At 35.0% G+C, this 18,831-nt stretch overlaps 1 protein-coding gene across 1 annotated transcript in view; it reads left to right on the forward strand.

Moving 5' to 3' along the window:
- Positions 1–14,756, forward strand: part of LOC143432259 (uncharacterized) — a 132,325-nt gene extending 117,569 nt beyond the window's left edge. The window contains exon 5 of the mRNA XM_076909035.1: positions 14,376–14,756. Within this exon, the coding sequence (XP_076765150.1) occupies positions 14,376–14,675 (300 nt within the window). The 3' untranslated portion in view covers positions 14,676–14,756. The remainder of the gene's footprint in view (positions 1–14,375) is intronic.
- Positions 14,757–18,831: the final 4,075 nt, after the last annotated feature.

An 18,831-nucleotide genomic window follows, 5' to 3' on the forward strand; every position in this document is an offset into this window, starting at 1 on the left:
TTTAATACTTATTTTACTTTATATACAAAGCTTTTTAGAGTTTAAGGTACGTATATTGCATTGACTGAGTGGTTTTTAGAATCTATCTAAAGGCGAAGATGCACCTGATTATATGCATTCGGTTGAAGTTGCTAGGAGTGGTTGGACTGCTGGGAGTTGAGATTGGAGGTCTGTGATTGGCAAGAATTCTAGTTTGAGGGTCCGCCGAGATAGTTGAACGGATGAACACAAGAGTAGAAAATGAGGAAGAAGCTGGATGATGTCAAAAAGTGTGGGAAAGTGTAGAAAGAGCGGAAAAACCCAAAAGATAGTCTATCATAAAATTATTGGAAGAACTGTCGAAAGTTGTGAGATTTATGATACGGTGCATTGAGATGGGAGTGCAAACAAGGAATTGCAAAATATATGTAAAGTCATATACCACCTAAGTTTTGCTACCCAGATGACAGGAAGAACTGAAGATATTTCTCAAAAATAGCAATCTCGTGATGGAGGATAGGATGAACGTTAAAGTCAATGGTTTCAGGAACAGAATATGACCTCCCCCCCACCATTTGTTCAACTGAATATGATGAAATGAGCATGGTAATGAATGAAATTAATCCCTTGACATACAAATAAAATGGAACTTGATGTGTCCGCAAAATACTACTTAATTTCGTTCAACTAAACAGTTATATGGAAGCTGAGAAAGAGTACATTTTATTTTAAAATTTGAATTTTTATATAACATTTCATCAGGTTGAAATAATGTTAATGAAGAGCAACTAAATAACACTAAAAAATAATAACTTAAAGTAAATTTTGAATCCAGAACAATATCCAGAATTGAATTCACATAATTTGTAAAATTTAATTCCAAATCTCGCTTGTTTTGATGCTATAAGTAGTACGTACTTCTGTCACTCTCTGAATTAGATTAGGGATTTGTCTATGCCAACATTTTCTTCCGGAACGTATAAAATGAACGTTATAAAGGCCATTTAGATATTACCTACCTTCTGAGTAAGATGCCACCGCGATAACTTGTTAGATGGAGTATTGCTGAAATTTGAATCGATTAGGTCAGACAAAGGTTGGCCAATTATGAAATGACCCATGTTATGACAGACAGATGAACAGCATCTCTCCTACAACTTTTCTCAAGTGATGCTTCATTGGCTTGATGATCACCTCCCATAAGCCTCCGAAGTTTGGTGATCGAGAAAAGATAAATGATCAAGTGATTCTTTCTTGCGCTGTTATTACGTCAATCCTGATTTGGTGGACGTCTGAGTGAAGCAGGTCGCATAATTCCAACAATTAGTTGTTTGCGCCTATGAAGTTGATGCCGTTGTCGCTGTAAATTTTGCATTCAACGAACGATGAATGGTCGTAGCGCAGCTATAAATCCGTTTGTCGCCATGTCGGTGACAACTTCCAAATGAATCGCCTTCACTGTCAGACAAACAAAAACCGGTATTTTCTTTCCTTAAGTGCAGTAGGTAGATTCCCCATCCAGACATTGAATTTCTGAAGGTTGCAGGTTGTATTGATATTTGTGTGCTGGTTGAAATCGTAGACAATAGGCTACGATTCTGACAAGTTTTTGGAAGTATAAATAACGGTCCCAGATTTCGTTCAGTTGCAAATTAATAGCTAAGCATAGTTGCCTCTTGACTTCAGGGAGGTTTTCCGGTATGCCGAATGTTAGGTGGGTCACGAGGTAAGATGTGTGAAGTCCCCAGGAGACACTCCTCTGAATAGTAGATCCGCTAGGATATGTTCCGATGGAATGATGGGTGGCAGAAGAGAGTGTTCAGAGCGGCGTACATTTCGAATCGAGGTAGGGAAAGCACCTTAAGTAGCGCGACCTTCGTGCAACTACACAGCAGACTGCATTGCACTTGACTCCCCTTGGAAATCCCCAGGTGGGTGCATGTTCCGAATGTCTTCTCACTAGCGTTGCAGAAGCCATAGCATTAAACGTCGTTTGCCTCATCCAGCATTGTCTTTCGAAGGAAGGCAATGTTGTTTAGCAGGTTCAATTATGTGCGGTACTTCTGTCATGCCGTGTGAATCATGGATGGAACCCATTTGATCCAATTTAACTTCAGCAAACATTCGCGAACTACTTTCGACTTGATCTCGATTCCTCCCCAAAATTGTAAATCTCAAAGTTACGTAGCTTGTCGCGACGCTATCCGCCAACGTTAATTAATATTAGACAGCTGGTTTATGTTTATGAATGTCTGCTGATCTGATGTTTCTTGTCAAACTTTTTTGGGAGTTCGCTCCACTGTGGGGAGGGGGAATACTAATTCGTTTTTACCGAAGTGATGCACATTACTTGAAGAGGGTGGTAAAGATACCTGCGCGCCCGTGGCAAAGGAATTTCCTCCAAGGTCCTGGCTGCGGTCCAAGTTCCCTAATGTGCACACGCTGTTCCCATTACGTGCACATTTTAGATTAACTTTGAAGAAATATCACGTTTATCGCACGGCACAACTATTGAGGACGTAAAAATTACCTTTCTAAAATACATTGTGTGAAAAGTAAAGATTATCGGTACAAAATTGCTAAAGTGTTTAATTTTCAAAAATAGCTTTTTATCATGAACGTACCGTGAATGCGATCTTTGAAAACGCCACGATTTCTGTCCCTTTGCGAGAGATTTGAGTCACTCATTTTGTAAACATTTAAGAAAGTCGGTACTCTAATGCCCCCGTAAATTGTAATATGATTGAAAACGAATAAAAAATGTATAAACAATCAAGTAATTAATAAATATGAATAGTAATTACAATAATATAATTATTTGAGCAAGTGCACATGTAGGATATAGTAGTGCTTTCAGAACAGGTCCGGATCTGAGAACTTTAACCAACTCCTCGTTTGAGCGACTCCAAAAATAGGCCGGCGTCCGTAGGCAAACAAAATAATATAGCCAGGACAAATTTAATTAAGTAAATTAATAAACATTCATTATGATTACCATTAGAGTTAAATCAACCATTATACAGCTTTATAGAGAAAGATTTAGACCTGTGAGTTTTAATTCTTGATCATATACATGATCCCCTTCTTTTGATGGCACGAGTCGTTCTGGTGGAAAGCCGCTCTTCCATGGTTTAAGTACAGTAACGCCTCGCGGCAGGGTCGTTATGGTACGACGATACCGGACGAGGACATGCAGCATCTCGAACAGAATGCAATATCCCGATTTAGATTCACATAATTTATAAAATTTCTTTTCGATAGATTATACTGCTTATATAACACTTGGCCTATATACTTCATTAGAGATTCATCTAATGATACATATTCCTCGGAAATGTAAATAGTCTGAAATTTTTTATTTAAATAGTCGACTATATTTCGCAATTTACATAAACGATCATAATTTTTATCTACAATTTCGTTGTCAATGAAATATAAAAAGCGAGACTATTGAACAAATCTCCAAAATAAAATGCATTATTTTTCGAAATATTGGAGTCTTGATTGCGATTCCCTTTGACCAATAAGATTGAACGCTTGATTTTTTCACTTGTGACATCAAAATGCATCAAGCAAACTAAGCACTTATTGCATCTATATTTGTATCCCTCCAATTGCCTCCAAACTTTTTTAATTTGCAAGTTTCATCTTGGATTATCCGACTCGCGTAATGATTGGATCCGATCACACCGATTTACCAAAAGCATTCTATTAGTATTTCATTTACCATTTGCAAAGCTGTGGCATTTTGCCAAACTATTATAGTATATTTATTATAGAAATTCATGAATATTGCCATAGTTTGCTTATATTTTCAATATCTTTCCATATCCATTCCTTGGATATAAGATTAAGTTCACACTCCTCATTTCAACATCCTTCTTTGTCGTAATCAGATATAATTCTATATCACTTCTGAAATGAAAAAACAGTTACATCGAAGTTGCTACCACTACCTTCACTGTCTATTTTAAATACTCGTTTTCTTTTTGTATTTATTAAAATAATATCAAGTTCACTGACACTTTCCATTTTATGATATGGATTGAAATTACTAAACTGGAAGGAATTTATTATTTAATTAATCGATTACTCTACGTGTGATGCAATCAGAACCTGTACTTTGACAAACGATCTAGGTCAACGTGTCGCGAACGTCATTTTTATTTGTATGACAACCGTCTATCGACGTGTAGAATACTTCGTTGACAACTTCGTAACAAACGCATCTCCATATGCGTGGTAGATCTTTCCAGCGCAAGTGGTTAAAGCTCGGACCCGAAACGGTCTCTATCGGACGAGATAGGGAGAACAAAGAAAGACGACTCTCGCGGTGTGAAACACCGCTATATGTACTCTCGCGGGAAGTTGTCTGTGTGTGCGCATCCTCATCGTTATATTATTTACTATTATAATCCTTAATTAATTGTACATATATTACAATACCTGCCCCGTTAATCCGAACACGTTCTAGACTAATTGAAATTTGTAAAGCCTTGCATGAATACCTTCGTCGTTATTATTAACGCTAGTATGCCTACCGGATCAAATATTTTAGCAATGGTAGACAGCATTTTTGTCTTGATGATCTTCTGTACGTACGATGAACCGCTGAGAGTTTTGATGGTTGCGTCATCAAAATATTTTGCGTCAATTTTGCCCTCTAAGAGTCCTGCCAGAAGTTTCGATTCGTTCGAGGCCTACTGCCGATTATGTAGACCGTCGCGGTTAAGTGGATAGATTATCTAATCTTAAAGTTACTTGGCTCGTTCGCTAATTGGTGAATATATTTAATTGCAAGGAAAGACGTTGAAATTAGTCCGAACGTCCTTATTTTACCGTTATTTTCTCGTCGCAGTAACCGTTGATATCCACGGCTCTCCGATCTTACGTGGAACTGTCGATACATCTTCTCAGTGTCTACGGTTAAATCATAGGTATGTGCTCAAAATCTGATGAGAAATACGAGGATGCCATGCTGTTTCGTCTAGTAAGAAGCGTGTCATTGAACGAGAGTCCGCATTTCGTGGATTCATCGATAATAACGCGATGTTTCGTTGTCGGGTTAAATGACTTAACGATGACGTAATAGCGCAGATAAAAACTTGTAAAGTGAAAATACACCGCAGTAGTTTAAGAAAGGGTTCATAGAATGGAATGTCTGGATGGAGGACTATACCTTAGAATATGGAGGAACAATCGAAACAACGCAGCCCAAAGAAACTACTCGAGTCAAATAGACATTTTGGAATTCGATGGCTTACATCGAAGACTTTATTAACAACTTTTACGACTGGTAAATTTTTCACATTTCTAATACTGAGTATCAGCAAATATAATAAAATTCTGAAGCCGATTGTCGCAAACTTGTGTCAAGATGAAAATAAAAATTATAAAATTTCTTTTAAAATATACATCTTGTAAATATGTGATGTTCAAGACAAAAAGGTTTTCATAGTTTGTATACTTGCTTTTTAAATATAATATAATAAATCACTCGTTATTATTATGTTTAGTTTCTTTAGATTTATATTACATGTACTTTTCTGTTTAGTGTGATAAATTGGAAAACAGTGTCATTTGCATAAGGGAACTCCACATAATTTGCATGTATATGAAATATCATGACGTTTTTCATGAGTTTGGGGACTGTACAACGTTTTTGTGAATATTTTTATTTTCCCGACTGTGCGATTCATTCCAATTGCTGTATTTTCATGTCACCTGAAAGTCTATAAGAAGGATCATGGCAAGATACTCGGTCCACTATTGTTGAGCTACTAGTTGCTAAATTTTTGGGATCAGGGTGTCCAGTATCAAAAGCAATCTATTCTGCTGCCAGAATTTGTAAGAATTTCGATAAAATTATATCTATAATTGAAGAAAGTGCAACGTACAAAAAACATAAACATTTTTTTGTCCATTTGATCGATTTTCGTAAAAATGAATAATATGAAAGATATAGATCAGAAAGATCAACAACTTTCATGTGTTAATTGTATTTCGCTGTATATTCAGGCTTACGAACTTTTTGTCCAATTTTTTTTAATTTATTTTTACAGTCTCGATGATGTGGACATTGTGTATGGTGGATGTCATTCGAACATCTCGTTTATCTTTCCATTTTAGAACTAGTACCTCACCTTTACGCCGAAAATCAAATTCATCTGTTTTTAATCTGAGATCATTTAGTTCCTTTGGAAAACCTCTATTCCTTCGTACTCTACCATAAATAAGAATTTTTTTTCTTCAATAAGTTTTCAACTACTGTAATATTATTATAGTACTTATCCATGTATATATGGTGCCATAAATTTTAGTTTTTACTTAAAAGGAGTGAAATAGTTTCTTCTAAATCTAAATCAAATTCATAATACACTAATACCTGAATGTTACTGACATATCCGGTACTTGCCTCAGACAATACTCTAACTAGTATCCCGTACTTTGTTATTTTACTTGGATTATAAACCCTAAAGGACAGTCCCCCACGATATGATATCATAACTGTAACTAAAGAAGGAGAGTTAAACTTATTTAAAAGATAATTTATTACGAGTTAAATTTTACACAACCATTGGCTTGGATTTGATGACATTTTTGCATTATTGGAAAAGTGCAAAAACGTAAAATTTGTATAAATCAATGTCTTGTCATTATTTTTGAAATGAAAGATGTTGCGATTGACGGACGTGTTGACCAGTAACTATGTATTGTAGCTTTTTGCATCTGCGCCACCAAAATATTTAATGCGAGGAATTTTTTCATCTGGCACAGTGTAGTATTGTATCACTTTGTTTATTTCTTTGCACATTTATATCTGATCATAATATCTGTTAGTTTCAATTGCGAACATTTCTATAAAATCATCTTCGATAATTAATCCGACAATTTCGCTTATACTCTGAGGATTATTTGGATATACCTTGATACCTGAATAAACATTTCTAAGATTCTTCTTAGATCGTATCTTGTTCATTCACTGTCTGTCTCGTAGTTACAGTTACAGTTTTCGTTTTTTACAGTTCTTGCCTTTCTTATCTTAACTAAGTTCATTTTCAGATTGGTTTCCATCATTTGCGATGCATAGTCTTGATTTTCATTTAATTTTAAACACATTGTGACCGTATGCTCACAGGGAGCAGCAACAATATCCAAAAAGCCATTACCTTACTTTATTTATTTTGGAATCTTTTATACTATTGCTTCAATTTTGAATTTTGCCGTTGGTTACTGTCTTCCGATAGAGAGCGGGATCATTCCATTCTGTGAACTGATGAATCTAATTTTACGCGAGATGGTATAATGAATGTACATAATAGGCACCATTATGCTACAGAAAATCCTTGTGCAATGTGTCAGCAGAAAAGCCAAAGGAAGTTTAATGTAAACTGGTGAGTTACTAATAGGTTCTGTTTAAAATTTTCCAAAAACTCTGAATGGACGGATCAGCCTACTTGTATCTTTTACAAAAACACTCTCAGGGTTGTTAGAGAATGTTCTTTTCAGTCAATGAAGTCAGTAAGACAAATCATTTTCAACAGGATGATGCTTCTCCTCACATTTTTCTAGCCGTGCGTCATCATTTAAAGAACACATTGCCCACTTGGATTGGGCGAGGGGATGTTGTTCCGTGGCCACCTCTCGAGATTCATGAAGGCTGAAGTTTATTGTACTGAGGTGCTCAATGAAACCGTTCTGTGGAAACAGGTTCTAGCTGCAGCCGAAAAGCCTCGTGAACGCGTTGTCTCGCGGATGACTTTGACAAATCTACGGAAAAGGGCTAGATTATACAACTGTAACAAATCTAACAAAATTATACAAAAATGTGGCCATGGAAGAGATGTAGTTGGTAGTTGCTTTACCCACTCCGCTCTCTTCCTGCAGTTTTCACCATTTCATACAAAATTTCTTTGAATTCGTGCGTCAGAATAAAAACCTGATTATACCATCAGAAAGCTTGGCGAATAAAATAGTTTTTATGAAATTTGCTGCCCTCCGCCTCTAGAAATAAGTACCTAAATAGGAGATCAAAGTTATAATAATTTACAAATTTTGCCCCCTGAGATAATTTTAAACTTTTTATTACATCACCTATTTTTTCAAGTTTTAGGGTAAACTAAGACTATCATAATAGAAAATTTATTGCTCTTTTCAATATAGTTTGTCATTTTCCTGTAGGACTAACGGTTTGGATATCAATTTTTTTTGCCACTTTTGCAAATCAAATCTAAGTTTATATAAACTTTTTCGTTGCATTTGGGGTGGTCATTTGTAAGAATTTGTCACACGAGTAGTAAATTAACCTGTATAATAGTTGCAGATTTTTGGATTATATCTTACTTGTTTCCAAATCCATTGCTTTGGTAGTTGATTTAAATACCATATTGATCGTCGGTATCAGTTTCGTACAAAACGTATAATGTTACTATCATCATTATCGATAACACAAGTAAGTATTGTAGCATCCACGTATATTGTAAAATAATAAAAAATGAATATAAATTGTATAAATAACCAAATAATTAATAAATATGGATATTAATAAAAATAATATAATGGGTGTATGCGCAGTAGCGTAATGGTGACGATACGCATGGGCGAGGGACTCCCGCGAGAGTACAAATAGCCGTGTAAGAGCGTTTTTAGAACAGAAAGAGGAAACCTGTCTCGTCTGAGTGAGCCTGAGGCCGGTTCGGATTTGAGCTTTAACCTACTCCTCATCTGAGCGAGTTTAAGAGTAAGGCATAAAGACCGATCCAAGTCTGAGCTTTAACCAGCTCCATGTTTGAACGACTCTAGGAGTTAGAATCCAGTATATAAACTGTGAAAAAGATCTATCGGTTCGAGTAGTGTCCCCGATTGTTTCTACATAGCTGCCTGGAAGAAAAACACGTGCAAACTTTGCGTCCTCATTGTTTTAGGAAGGAGGACCCCAAATTTTCTATGCAGTGTCCTCACAATTAGCTGAGCTTTCAAAACGTGCGGACGTTCCTTTTGAGCCTTAGAAATAAAGTTAAAAAGTACGAAAGAATATTAGACAGTTTCATGTGTCTTTACCTATTTTCAATAAATTAGTTATAAGTTAGTTAAATAAATCAGTACATAGCTTACAGAGGGACGTTACAATATCTGTCAAATCATTACTTAAAATGTCAGCAGAACTCTCACTGTCCTCATCACTAAATTTTTGTTTAGAGATATTTTGTATAGGGGTACCTTTCTAATGTTTCTAAGAAAATATATTTCATTGTGCAAACATGGACAAGAATAATACGTAATGAAGACAAAATGGTAACAAACTATAAAAATGAACTACGAGCTGGGTCCTGGTCCGTTATTTAAAATGGGGTTGCCCTATGATCTTGTTGTTTACAGTGAGCCCGACCAATGCACCACGGGTCAGGCTTGTGATATTCATTTTTAGCCCAATTAACCGACAACGAGTCTCACACGTGATTGTAAGGCAAAGGGTTTACGCGGTTAGTCGGTAATCGATCGTTAACCTAAGGAAGAAAAGTAGAATATTTTCAATAGAATCGCTACATATATACTATACATATAGTGTATTTGATAAATACACTAGAAACTTAGTTGACATTTAACATTAATAAAGATTATCAAGGTAAAGAAATATGAGAACGAATTGCGTAATTAGTAATTTGGTTGGATTTGTCGAAGATAAAACTTTTGCGGAGATGAGCATGTTTATTTATCTGTTTGTGAGTGGAGATATGTCAGGATGGTGTATTAGTTTAATGCACTTCACTTGCTCACTGATCACCGTCCAGGTAACATTGCCAGCAACGAGAAGAAAATGCACCAAAAATGTAGCAGTGACACAAACCGACAACACTCGCTGCAGTGCAGTGCAATCTAAAAGTCACCACAGTAACAATTGCGTTTGTAAGTAATCAAAACCTAAACGATCTACCAAGAAATACGTTTAAGGAAACCCCAAAATAGATTTAAAAGAATCAAACAATCATTATAAAAAACTTTGAAGAAGATTTCGAAAACAAAGCAATCCTAGAGAAACTAAACAAACAAAAAAATCCATAATTGAAAATAGAAAACTCTCAATATTTACAGCTCAACTTTCGCCCGGAAGCAATATTAACGATGTTCATAAAATCACCACAGTCCACCAATCAATAAAGTAGGAAAAAATAAAAAACAAAGAGATAACCCAATGTTGGAAGTGCCAGAAACAGTCGGCACTCATCCTCAAACTGTAACTTAACTTTTAGCACGTTGAACGCTCAGCGTGAATCCGTGAAGTTTCTACTGCAAGAGCGATACGACGCATGTATATGCGTCGTTTAAATGTAACCACGGTTTATTTTGTGGAACATCTTTTCTCAGAAGACATTTCTTTTAGAAGGTATTTTGGAGATAACTTTGCGGAAGATGCTTATAAAGTATAAAGGGCCTCAAAGTGGGAAAAGTTTGAGAGATCACTATGGGGGATCTCACTGTATTTATACCAGAACCTTCAATTAGTCAAGAAGAGTATTGTTCGTTAATATTTATCATCATTTCTTGATCCCTAAAATGTCTGTTAGAAAGCGCAAGTGTGTAAATGAAAATGAGCCGAGTAGTGATGAGGAAATATTCAGATTTCCGAGAAAAGCTAGAAATATTATTGCATCAAGTTCAAGCTTGGAAAATGAAAATTCGTATGAGAGTAGAGATTTTAAAGAACTATTAGAAAATTTATGGTCTTTGCACCCTTTTCTGGATAACTATGATCTATAGAAGAAGAAAGTGAACAGACTGATACTGTCGGTTCATCTAACAATATTCAGTGGAAAGAGTTTACCGGAAAACAAAAGACATTTGAATTCACCGGGAAAAGTGGATTATGATGAGTAATTCGAATTGTTCTAAGCCTGTTTTGCACATTGCAAGTTCACTATTTAGCGGTTTTATAGCTCAAAGCATTTTGAGTATATTTATATTTATTTCATTATTTAGTTGAAGAAGTTATGCAGTTCCTCCTGAAAGCCCTTCTGTATCAGCATAGTCACTTTCTCTTATTTTGCTTTGTTTATTTTGAATTCAGTAGTTATGTGGTGTGGATGTTGTCGGTTGTATTCGTTTAAGTTCTGGAAATTGTGCTTTGTTCATTTTCGCTGTAACATTTTCGCTGCCGATCTCATGCCAGCGTGTGATGTGGCGTAAACGTTAGAGTTTATCACATGCCAACGCGCAGTGTGGAGTGATGTCTCGGTACTTTACACCTTTTTCTGGATAATTATGGTCTTTATACTTATTGGGTGTGGATAAAAGAAAGGAAAATTTTACCGATATACTTCTTACTATGCACTTTATTAAAAGGCTTGGAAGAATGTCTGTATGATACAAGAATTATACGAAAGGCGAGAAATCCGGATAGGTATTCTGGAGTCCACCCGCTCAAGAAAAAATGATGACGCAAAGCCTGCACGTCTGTGTTTTTCTTTCAGGCCCTTAGGTATAAACAATTGGAGGCCTGCTCGAACTAATAAGTTTCTTTCAGTGTTTATATACGAAATTCTATTTCTTAAAACAAGATGAATTTTTGTTTTTACGTTGATTTGTTAAAATAACACAGCAATACTATTGTAAAAATTGTAAAATATACGCCAGAAGCAAAACTATTTAATTATAAAGGCTTGAACAGAAAGTGTCCAAAAATTGGTCTGACAGCGACTTGTTAACACAAGTTTATATGCTTCGCTTCTTATATGCTTATTTTTGCTGATGCGCAGTCTCGTTTTAGATTTGTCTAACTATTTTAATCTGTTTTGATATGCTGTATATATTGTAACATTTGTTGGGTGATCTTTATTGCAGTTTACACATTTTGCTAGTATTGTTAGATGTTCTTTGTATTCTCTGATGTGATGTTTTGTAGCACATTTTATGCACGCTGAATCTGCGTAGCAGTTAACAGCAGTGCCTCCATTCCTGACATATATGGTATTGTGTGATTTTTCTTTTTCTAATGTGTAAGAAATTATAACTCATATGTTTTATTTACTTGCTTTCAACCCAAAGGTTCGTACAAGAATGCCTTCTTAGGCCGTGCGTATTAGCCTGTTTCAGGTGATTTTTGTGGCCATATAATGGAAATATGTGGTTCTCGTTGTACCCTTGATCTTGTTAACGTTGTTTTTTCTGATGCCTTTTCCTGGCAGTTCCGTTTTTGCCGATTTTTATTGCGTCGATGTGAAGGGTGTCTTATACTGTTAATGCGTGTTCAGGATGTTCTAAACATGAGTTTAACAGGAGTTTAAACAGAATGTTCTAATCTGTAAAAGTCAAGAATCGTTTGGAGAGCTTTTTATTGGTTGTTCTTCTGAGGAATTCTCAGCGGAGACTGTTGTCTTGCTGTTTTTCTATTTTCCTCGTCGCGCCTTTTGATTGGGTATTCAGTTTTGGCTGCTTTTGTCAATCACCGAATATTTCCTATTTTAGGCCATTCCCTTCTTACAGAAGGGTGGTGGTGCTTCTGGTGGTGGCTGACTTTGTTGTTACCATATTTGGTTATGTAGCGAAATTTCCGCTGGGCCTAATACCTGCGCCGGGTGACCAAGGTAGGCAGTGGACCCTTCGGAAATTCCCGGTTTATGGCTTCCGCGTGTGCCATCAAGGCCGTTAAAGAAAGTTAATTATCGCATGCCTGAAAAATGTTAAAAGCTTAAAACGGTTCCTCAAAAATGGCTTGATTGCTGCGCATACCATAAACCGTGCTAGTCGTTTGTAGCGAAAGGTCTTCTATTGTACCTTACTTCTAGCCGCTACAGATGCTCTTGTGCAGATCATTTATTACGTAGGCTTCCTTTTTTTGTAGGGTTGTTTTCCTCCAGAGATGCACATTAACTCTATCCTTCTGGTATTTCATAAAGAATTTATTTTTTACTGCAATCTTTATTAATTCAATGGACTTTTTATGATCCTTCATAAAGCCATGCATCAATAGGTAATTTGTTTTCATTATTTTTATTATTAGCTTTCGTTATGTAATGTTTACTGTGTGCTGCTTCATCTGTTTCCATTTCTGCTGCATCTACTAGTAGCACTGAGAACCTCTTGTTTACTTTTTCTTTAAAGGGTTTTCTAAAACTTGTTTGTACTCATTCTTAATGCTATTCAAGTTTGGATCCCTTAAAGGATCGCCGTTTGATTATACTGTTTGTAGGTTAAGTAAAAGCGTGGTTCGCACTACTTGGTGTATCTATAGATTGTGTATTATCTCTCTCTAGACTGTTATAGCGTTCTTCTCTAATTTCGTTGTTTTAAAGTTTTGTGAAAATTATTTGTTATTACCATTTATTATGATCACGATCGCTCTCGTAGTCGGTCACCCGCGTGGCTCTCAACAGCCGAACCAGGCGACTGCTTTAACCGTTAAGTTATCCAGAGCCGACTGACGATTCTAATTCTCCTACGACGTATAATCAAACATGCAACACACGTACATCTGGTGACAATACAGAAATAAAATTTCAGAAATACAACTAACAGTCAATGTCTACATTTGCCTCGTATTCGGTTATACCTTTTGTAGGAGAAACTATGTTGGGCGTCAGGATTCGGAGATAGTCAATTCAAACAAGGAATAGCAAAAACGATAATACACAGTGTTTTTAATAAATAAATCTATATTTCTAACGCTATCGCTCGTTTAATCTTCTCTAACTCTTTTACAAAAAAACTCTGATCTGACAGCCTTTTTCGCCTAGGCTTTCAAGGTTATCCTAAGCAGTAGGCGTTGACCTTTTCCACCGATCAGGTGGAAAACAACGCCTACTCCTTCATCCCCGCCAAGACGCTCACCCCTTGATGAGACTTTCCCGGCTTTTGACGACGACCAGATTTTACGGTTCTCGTATTTTATCCGGATTCCGTCTGGGTCCGAGTCCTTACCATAAAACCCGTCATCGTCTCACTCGACGCGGCTGTCGAACATGTGGGCCCTAAGCTCCTCATCGTCCTTTTCCTTTTTTGTCTACACTTTTAACGAATTCTATAAAAAGAAACCTTGAACATTGGCAATATTGTATGGTGCGAGGAATGGTGGAATTAGTGTTTGAATTGTACGAGGTGTGGTATACTGAATATTCGCGAATATTTTAAACTTTATACATAAGAATGTATGCGTGTATATGAGTGGCTGGGAAAACAAGGGAAAACATCGAAATCTGGATAAAAGAATACAGAATGTTTGATGAATGAATGCATAAACGATTGTATGTGCGGAAAGCGAACTTAGTTTAAGAAAAACAATGAACAGTGTACCTACTTCTTACTATATCTTATACCTTTGATGTAGTTTTTATGATTTTACGATATAATAATGTGTATATGTATAATACAACAGAATTTTAATGTAACTGATCTAATTACAGGCGAGTATGCAAGAGTACAGGCTTCGATTGCTGCTTTTGGATCGTCTACAGCCAACATCCTCTCCTCCGCCAACCTACAGATCGAATGCTGGAAGTATTATCGCTCCTGGCACCGCGAGAGAAAGCAGACCGCCAAGTTATTGCGCCCGATCGAACACAGTTGCAGCAAACACAAATATCGCATCATCAAAGAAGGATGCGAACCTCGTCAGGATCGTTCAAACTGAATCGGAACCTGTGATTTTGAGTGGAGACCAAACGCCTCCAATAACTGCTGTGGAAGTCCTCGCGCATCTCTGACTTGCTCTTATATTCTGTACACATACATAGTTACATTTGTTATTGTTACTACCGTGAAAACAGTTGTCCACTGGTTAAATGAAAACTGCATTCAATAATTTTATGAAAAAAATAATTTCAGGAATGCACAACATATAGTTGGATTTAATAGGTGCCGTTTTTTTTGGGGGGGGGGGGGGGATGAAACGGTACATATTTATTATTACCTTCACTTTTTTCGTTCATAAGTGATTACAAATTTCATTAATTTTCAATTTTTTAATAGTAATTAATGCAATTTTTGTTTATTTGCATGAAGCAGATTTGTAAATCATATTACTACATATAATGTGTTTTTCTCATATTTTAAAATTTCCCAGACAACCAGCGATTGGCACGCCAGTGACACCGAGTGGAACGAAGCACTGTGCTAACACGGTGCTGCCACTCAGTTCTCGTAACGGCACAGGGCTAGCATTGGGGCGACACACGTGTCACGGCACTATCAAAGCACCGCGAATAGCACAGGAGCATCACGGCAGTGCCAATGACACTATCAGAGCACCATAGTGACACGCGTGGCAGTGGCGTAGGCTGATATTTACAAATGGGAAAGCTGTTTCCATAAAAAAATTATAAACGAATATTAAAAATGACTAAGCTAAGCAGTTTATTTATTTCTTGAAAAATCCATGCAATAAAGGGTTATATTATTTATAATAATTCTTACAAACGATAAAAACATCTACCACAAGAATATGTGTACCAAAGGAAAAGAGATAATTACGTTTAATATTTTCACCTGAAAATTGTGATATGTTAGTAAAGTAAACGTAACTTAATTAGTTCAACATTTTATAAGTAAATGTATCATTTATTACATATTAATATGCTGCTGTCGTATTTAACATTCTCTATTGGCATGAATTTTTCTGACAAATTGAAAATATATATGGCTCTCTGTAACTATAAATGTTGGCAAAGAACTACCAAAACTTCTGTCAGTACTCGTATGCGGACGTCTGAACTCTGACGGATTTAGTTAGTATGGAAAAACGGGTTCCCCATTAACAAAAGTGACGTCTACGCCAATGTAGAAAAAATTTGCTGTTAAACAGTGCTGTGCGATTCACACGGTTGTTTCGCTGGTGACTAGGACGTGCTGGCATTTTAGTTAAAGAATGCGGTCACAGATGGCTACGGATCTGCCGACACCCCCCGGAAGTGTCGCTACAGTGCCGGCACGGTGTCGACACCATCTTATCGTGTGTTGTCTGGGTTGTTACTAGTTTAAAAAGTAGTAGTTATTTGTTCATTAAGTGAAACTTGGTTCTGTTGTTAATTAAAAACTATTAATATATTATTTTGTTCAATTATTATAAAACAGAAACAAAAAAGTTCTAAGTGGGATTACATTTTTTACACAATAATATGTTGTAGTTGAATTACATAACATTAAATTTTATATTGTTTCGACCCCTTCCTATTATTTGAACAATGGCACATAATAAATCAATGGTAATATGGGTATAATAGATTTTTGGTGCTTATTATAGGTATATTTATTTAAAATAGAAAATAAAATTATATTAGTGTCCAAATATTTTATGACTGAAAAAGTATTTCTATATTGCAAATTGTAATTGGATTGCTATCAGAAATACTATTTTTAAAGCAATGCCATATTAAAATCTATTTTTACCATAATACTCTTTTAAGATTCTAACTTTTCTTTCAATCAAAATATATTCAATGCGTTAAAGGATTTTAACTTTGCTTTGCGTACAAGGTGATACAATGTATGTTAAGAGAATTAGAGAAATCCACATCTCTTGATGGTCTTTTTTAATCAATGTATTATACATTCAGAGATATATTGATTATTGAGTATAAAAATTAACTGGAGTAAATAAGTAAAGAATATCTTAATGTAATGTCTTGGGAACTGTTCTTAATATCTCGAGAATGTTATAAAATGAATTGTAACTATTCCATAATGTGGGGATATTTATAGTCATGAAGAAAATGAGTAAACTCCTATTAATATAGAGTAGCTAATTAATTTAGCAATGTTTTGAGATATTTGGGAGCTTAGATAGATTTTTTACCTATTGAGAAGGAACTTGTACATATTTTTTAAGAGTCCAGAATGCATCTTATTTTCTGTTCAAACTATCTTCAAACGATTTCAATAGTTTTACTTATTTTCCATGGATATTAAAAAATGTTAGTGCAATTAAGCTAAGAAAGGCTTTATAGATCTGAAGGCTATTGTATTTTATCTATCTGAAATGATAAAAGACCGTAGATTGTTTTAGAAATGTATTTAATCCATATAACAATATTTCTTGGAATATATTGCTAGCACATATAACAATGTTAACAAATTTATTACCATATCATATTTTTGATTGCGGAATTTGTAGAACATCCGTGTAAATGAATGTTATATATGTATGTGTGAAAGAATGTGCAACATGATACGTGTGATAATATATTTCACGTGCCGGTAGAAATTTATGTACTAGGTCTTTTCCTTGTTATAATTAGTCGCGCAAAACTTTATAAAAGAAGAGAATTCAAAGATTGCAAAAGTTATTATTATACAAGGTATCTTAAAATTAAATGTCAAAGAAAAAGTCCTTTAAAAATCTGCTCGTTTTAGAAAAATTGCGAGGTAAGAAAGAAAGAAATTTTAGTTGTTTCATTTATTACATTTTATAAAGATATATATTATTGTTATTAAAAATACTATTTGAAGAAGGTACTGTTCAAAATGCTGGCTTATTGTATATTATATTGGCTTAAAATATAGCCTAAATGCTTGTATTGTATTATAGCAGTGAAAATATTACATTTAGATAGACATTGCTCTGATGATATTAGGTGCACTATAACAAAAATTCGATCTGTTAATTGCTCTCTTAAATTAATGACAATGACTAAACTTTGTCCCAATAAGAAAAGGGATGATAACACTTTCGTCTGTTTGTTTGTTTTGCTCAGCAGCAAAAATGAGCAGATCTCTGAAGCACTTTTTTTCTTAGTTTACCAGTCCAATACATGTACTAGAAGTTTCAATATTTAAATTGGGAACACCCTGTATATTATAGGTTTGTAGCTCTGTATTTATATAGATACCGGTGAAAAATATCAGTTTCGTTTAATTATCGTTTAAAAATCGTATTCTATTAAACAAATTTATTAAGATTATCGGATAATAATATTAGTACATAACAGCGAAACAATATTTCGTTATTTCTCTCATTTATTAACTGCGACGAATAATTGTTTTTATTTTCCATTACATTGTGAGATTGTTTTAATGATAGATATGTAGCTTTCGTAAATTAGGGCGTACAAATAATTACATTAACAAAACACTGAAAGCTGCACAGGTTCATTGGATTACTACAAGTTATAGCGTACGTGTGGATAAATTCAAGGCACACAATGCAGCTTTAAAGATAACAGTACTGCCCCAAGCTTTAATGCCACACAATAATATTTACTACTTAATTAATGCGACTTTGTGTATCGACGGCGTATCGTGAAAGTATGAAAAGGACATAAAGAACTTGTGAATTGCAGATAATAATATTTTTGTAGTTAAAATTTAATAATTCACAAGTATTCCATGCATCATAATACTGTCGGTTTTTATGTACAGTAATAATGCCTTTAACTGATGGTCTAGAACATTGTAACTTTTCAATATGATCTTCGAATTTCTTTTAATCTCCAATTTAAATTTAAATACTAAAATTTTGTTTAATTGATTCAAATATAGATTTAGAATTTTTGTTCGTATTTTACACGATCTAATATAATACATACCAACTTCAAAAATCAGTGTGAAAAGATAGCATTCGGTTGTTAATAAGATAACTTACGTTGAATTATCACTGAATGTTTGAAATTATTGGAGTACAATGTGAATTACTAAGTGAACAATTTAATGATTAAACAACAATTTCGTAAATTTGCACACAATAACTTTAAGGGTAGTAAATGAACTCGTTATTTTAATATCTCTTTGTAGAGCATGTATTCTTTCACACATAATTTTCATCACTTTTATCGTAACATAAACCTTGCATCAACTCAGACAACTAGCGATTGGCACGCCAGTGACACCGAGTGGAATGAAGCACTGCGCTAGGACAGTGTTACTCCT

This window comes from Xylocopa sonorina, unplaced genomic scaffold (genome assembly GCF_050948175.1).
Source record: "Xylocopa sonorina isolate GNS202 unplaced genomic scaffold, iyXylSono1_principal scaffold0076, whole genome shotgun sequence".
Lineage (NCBI taxonomy): Eukaryota > Metazoa > Arthropoda > Insecta > Hymenoptera > Apidae > Xylocopa > Xylocopa sonorina.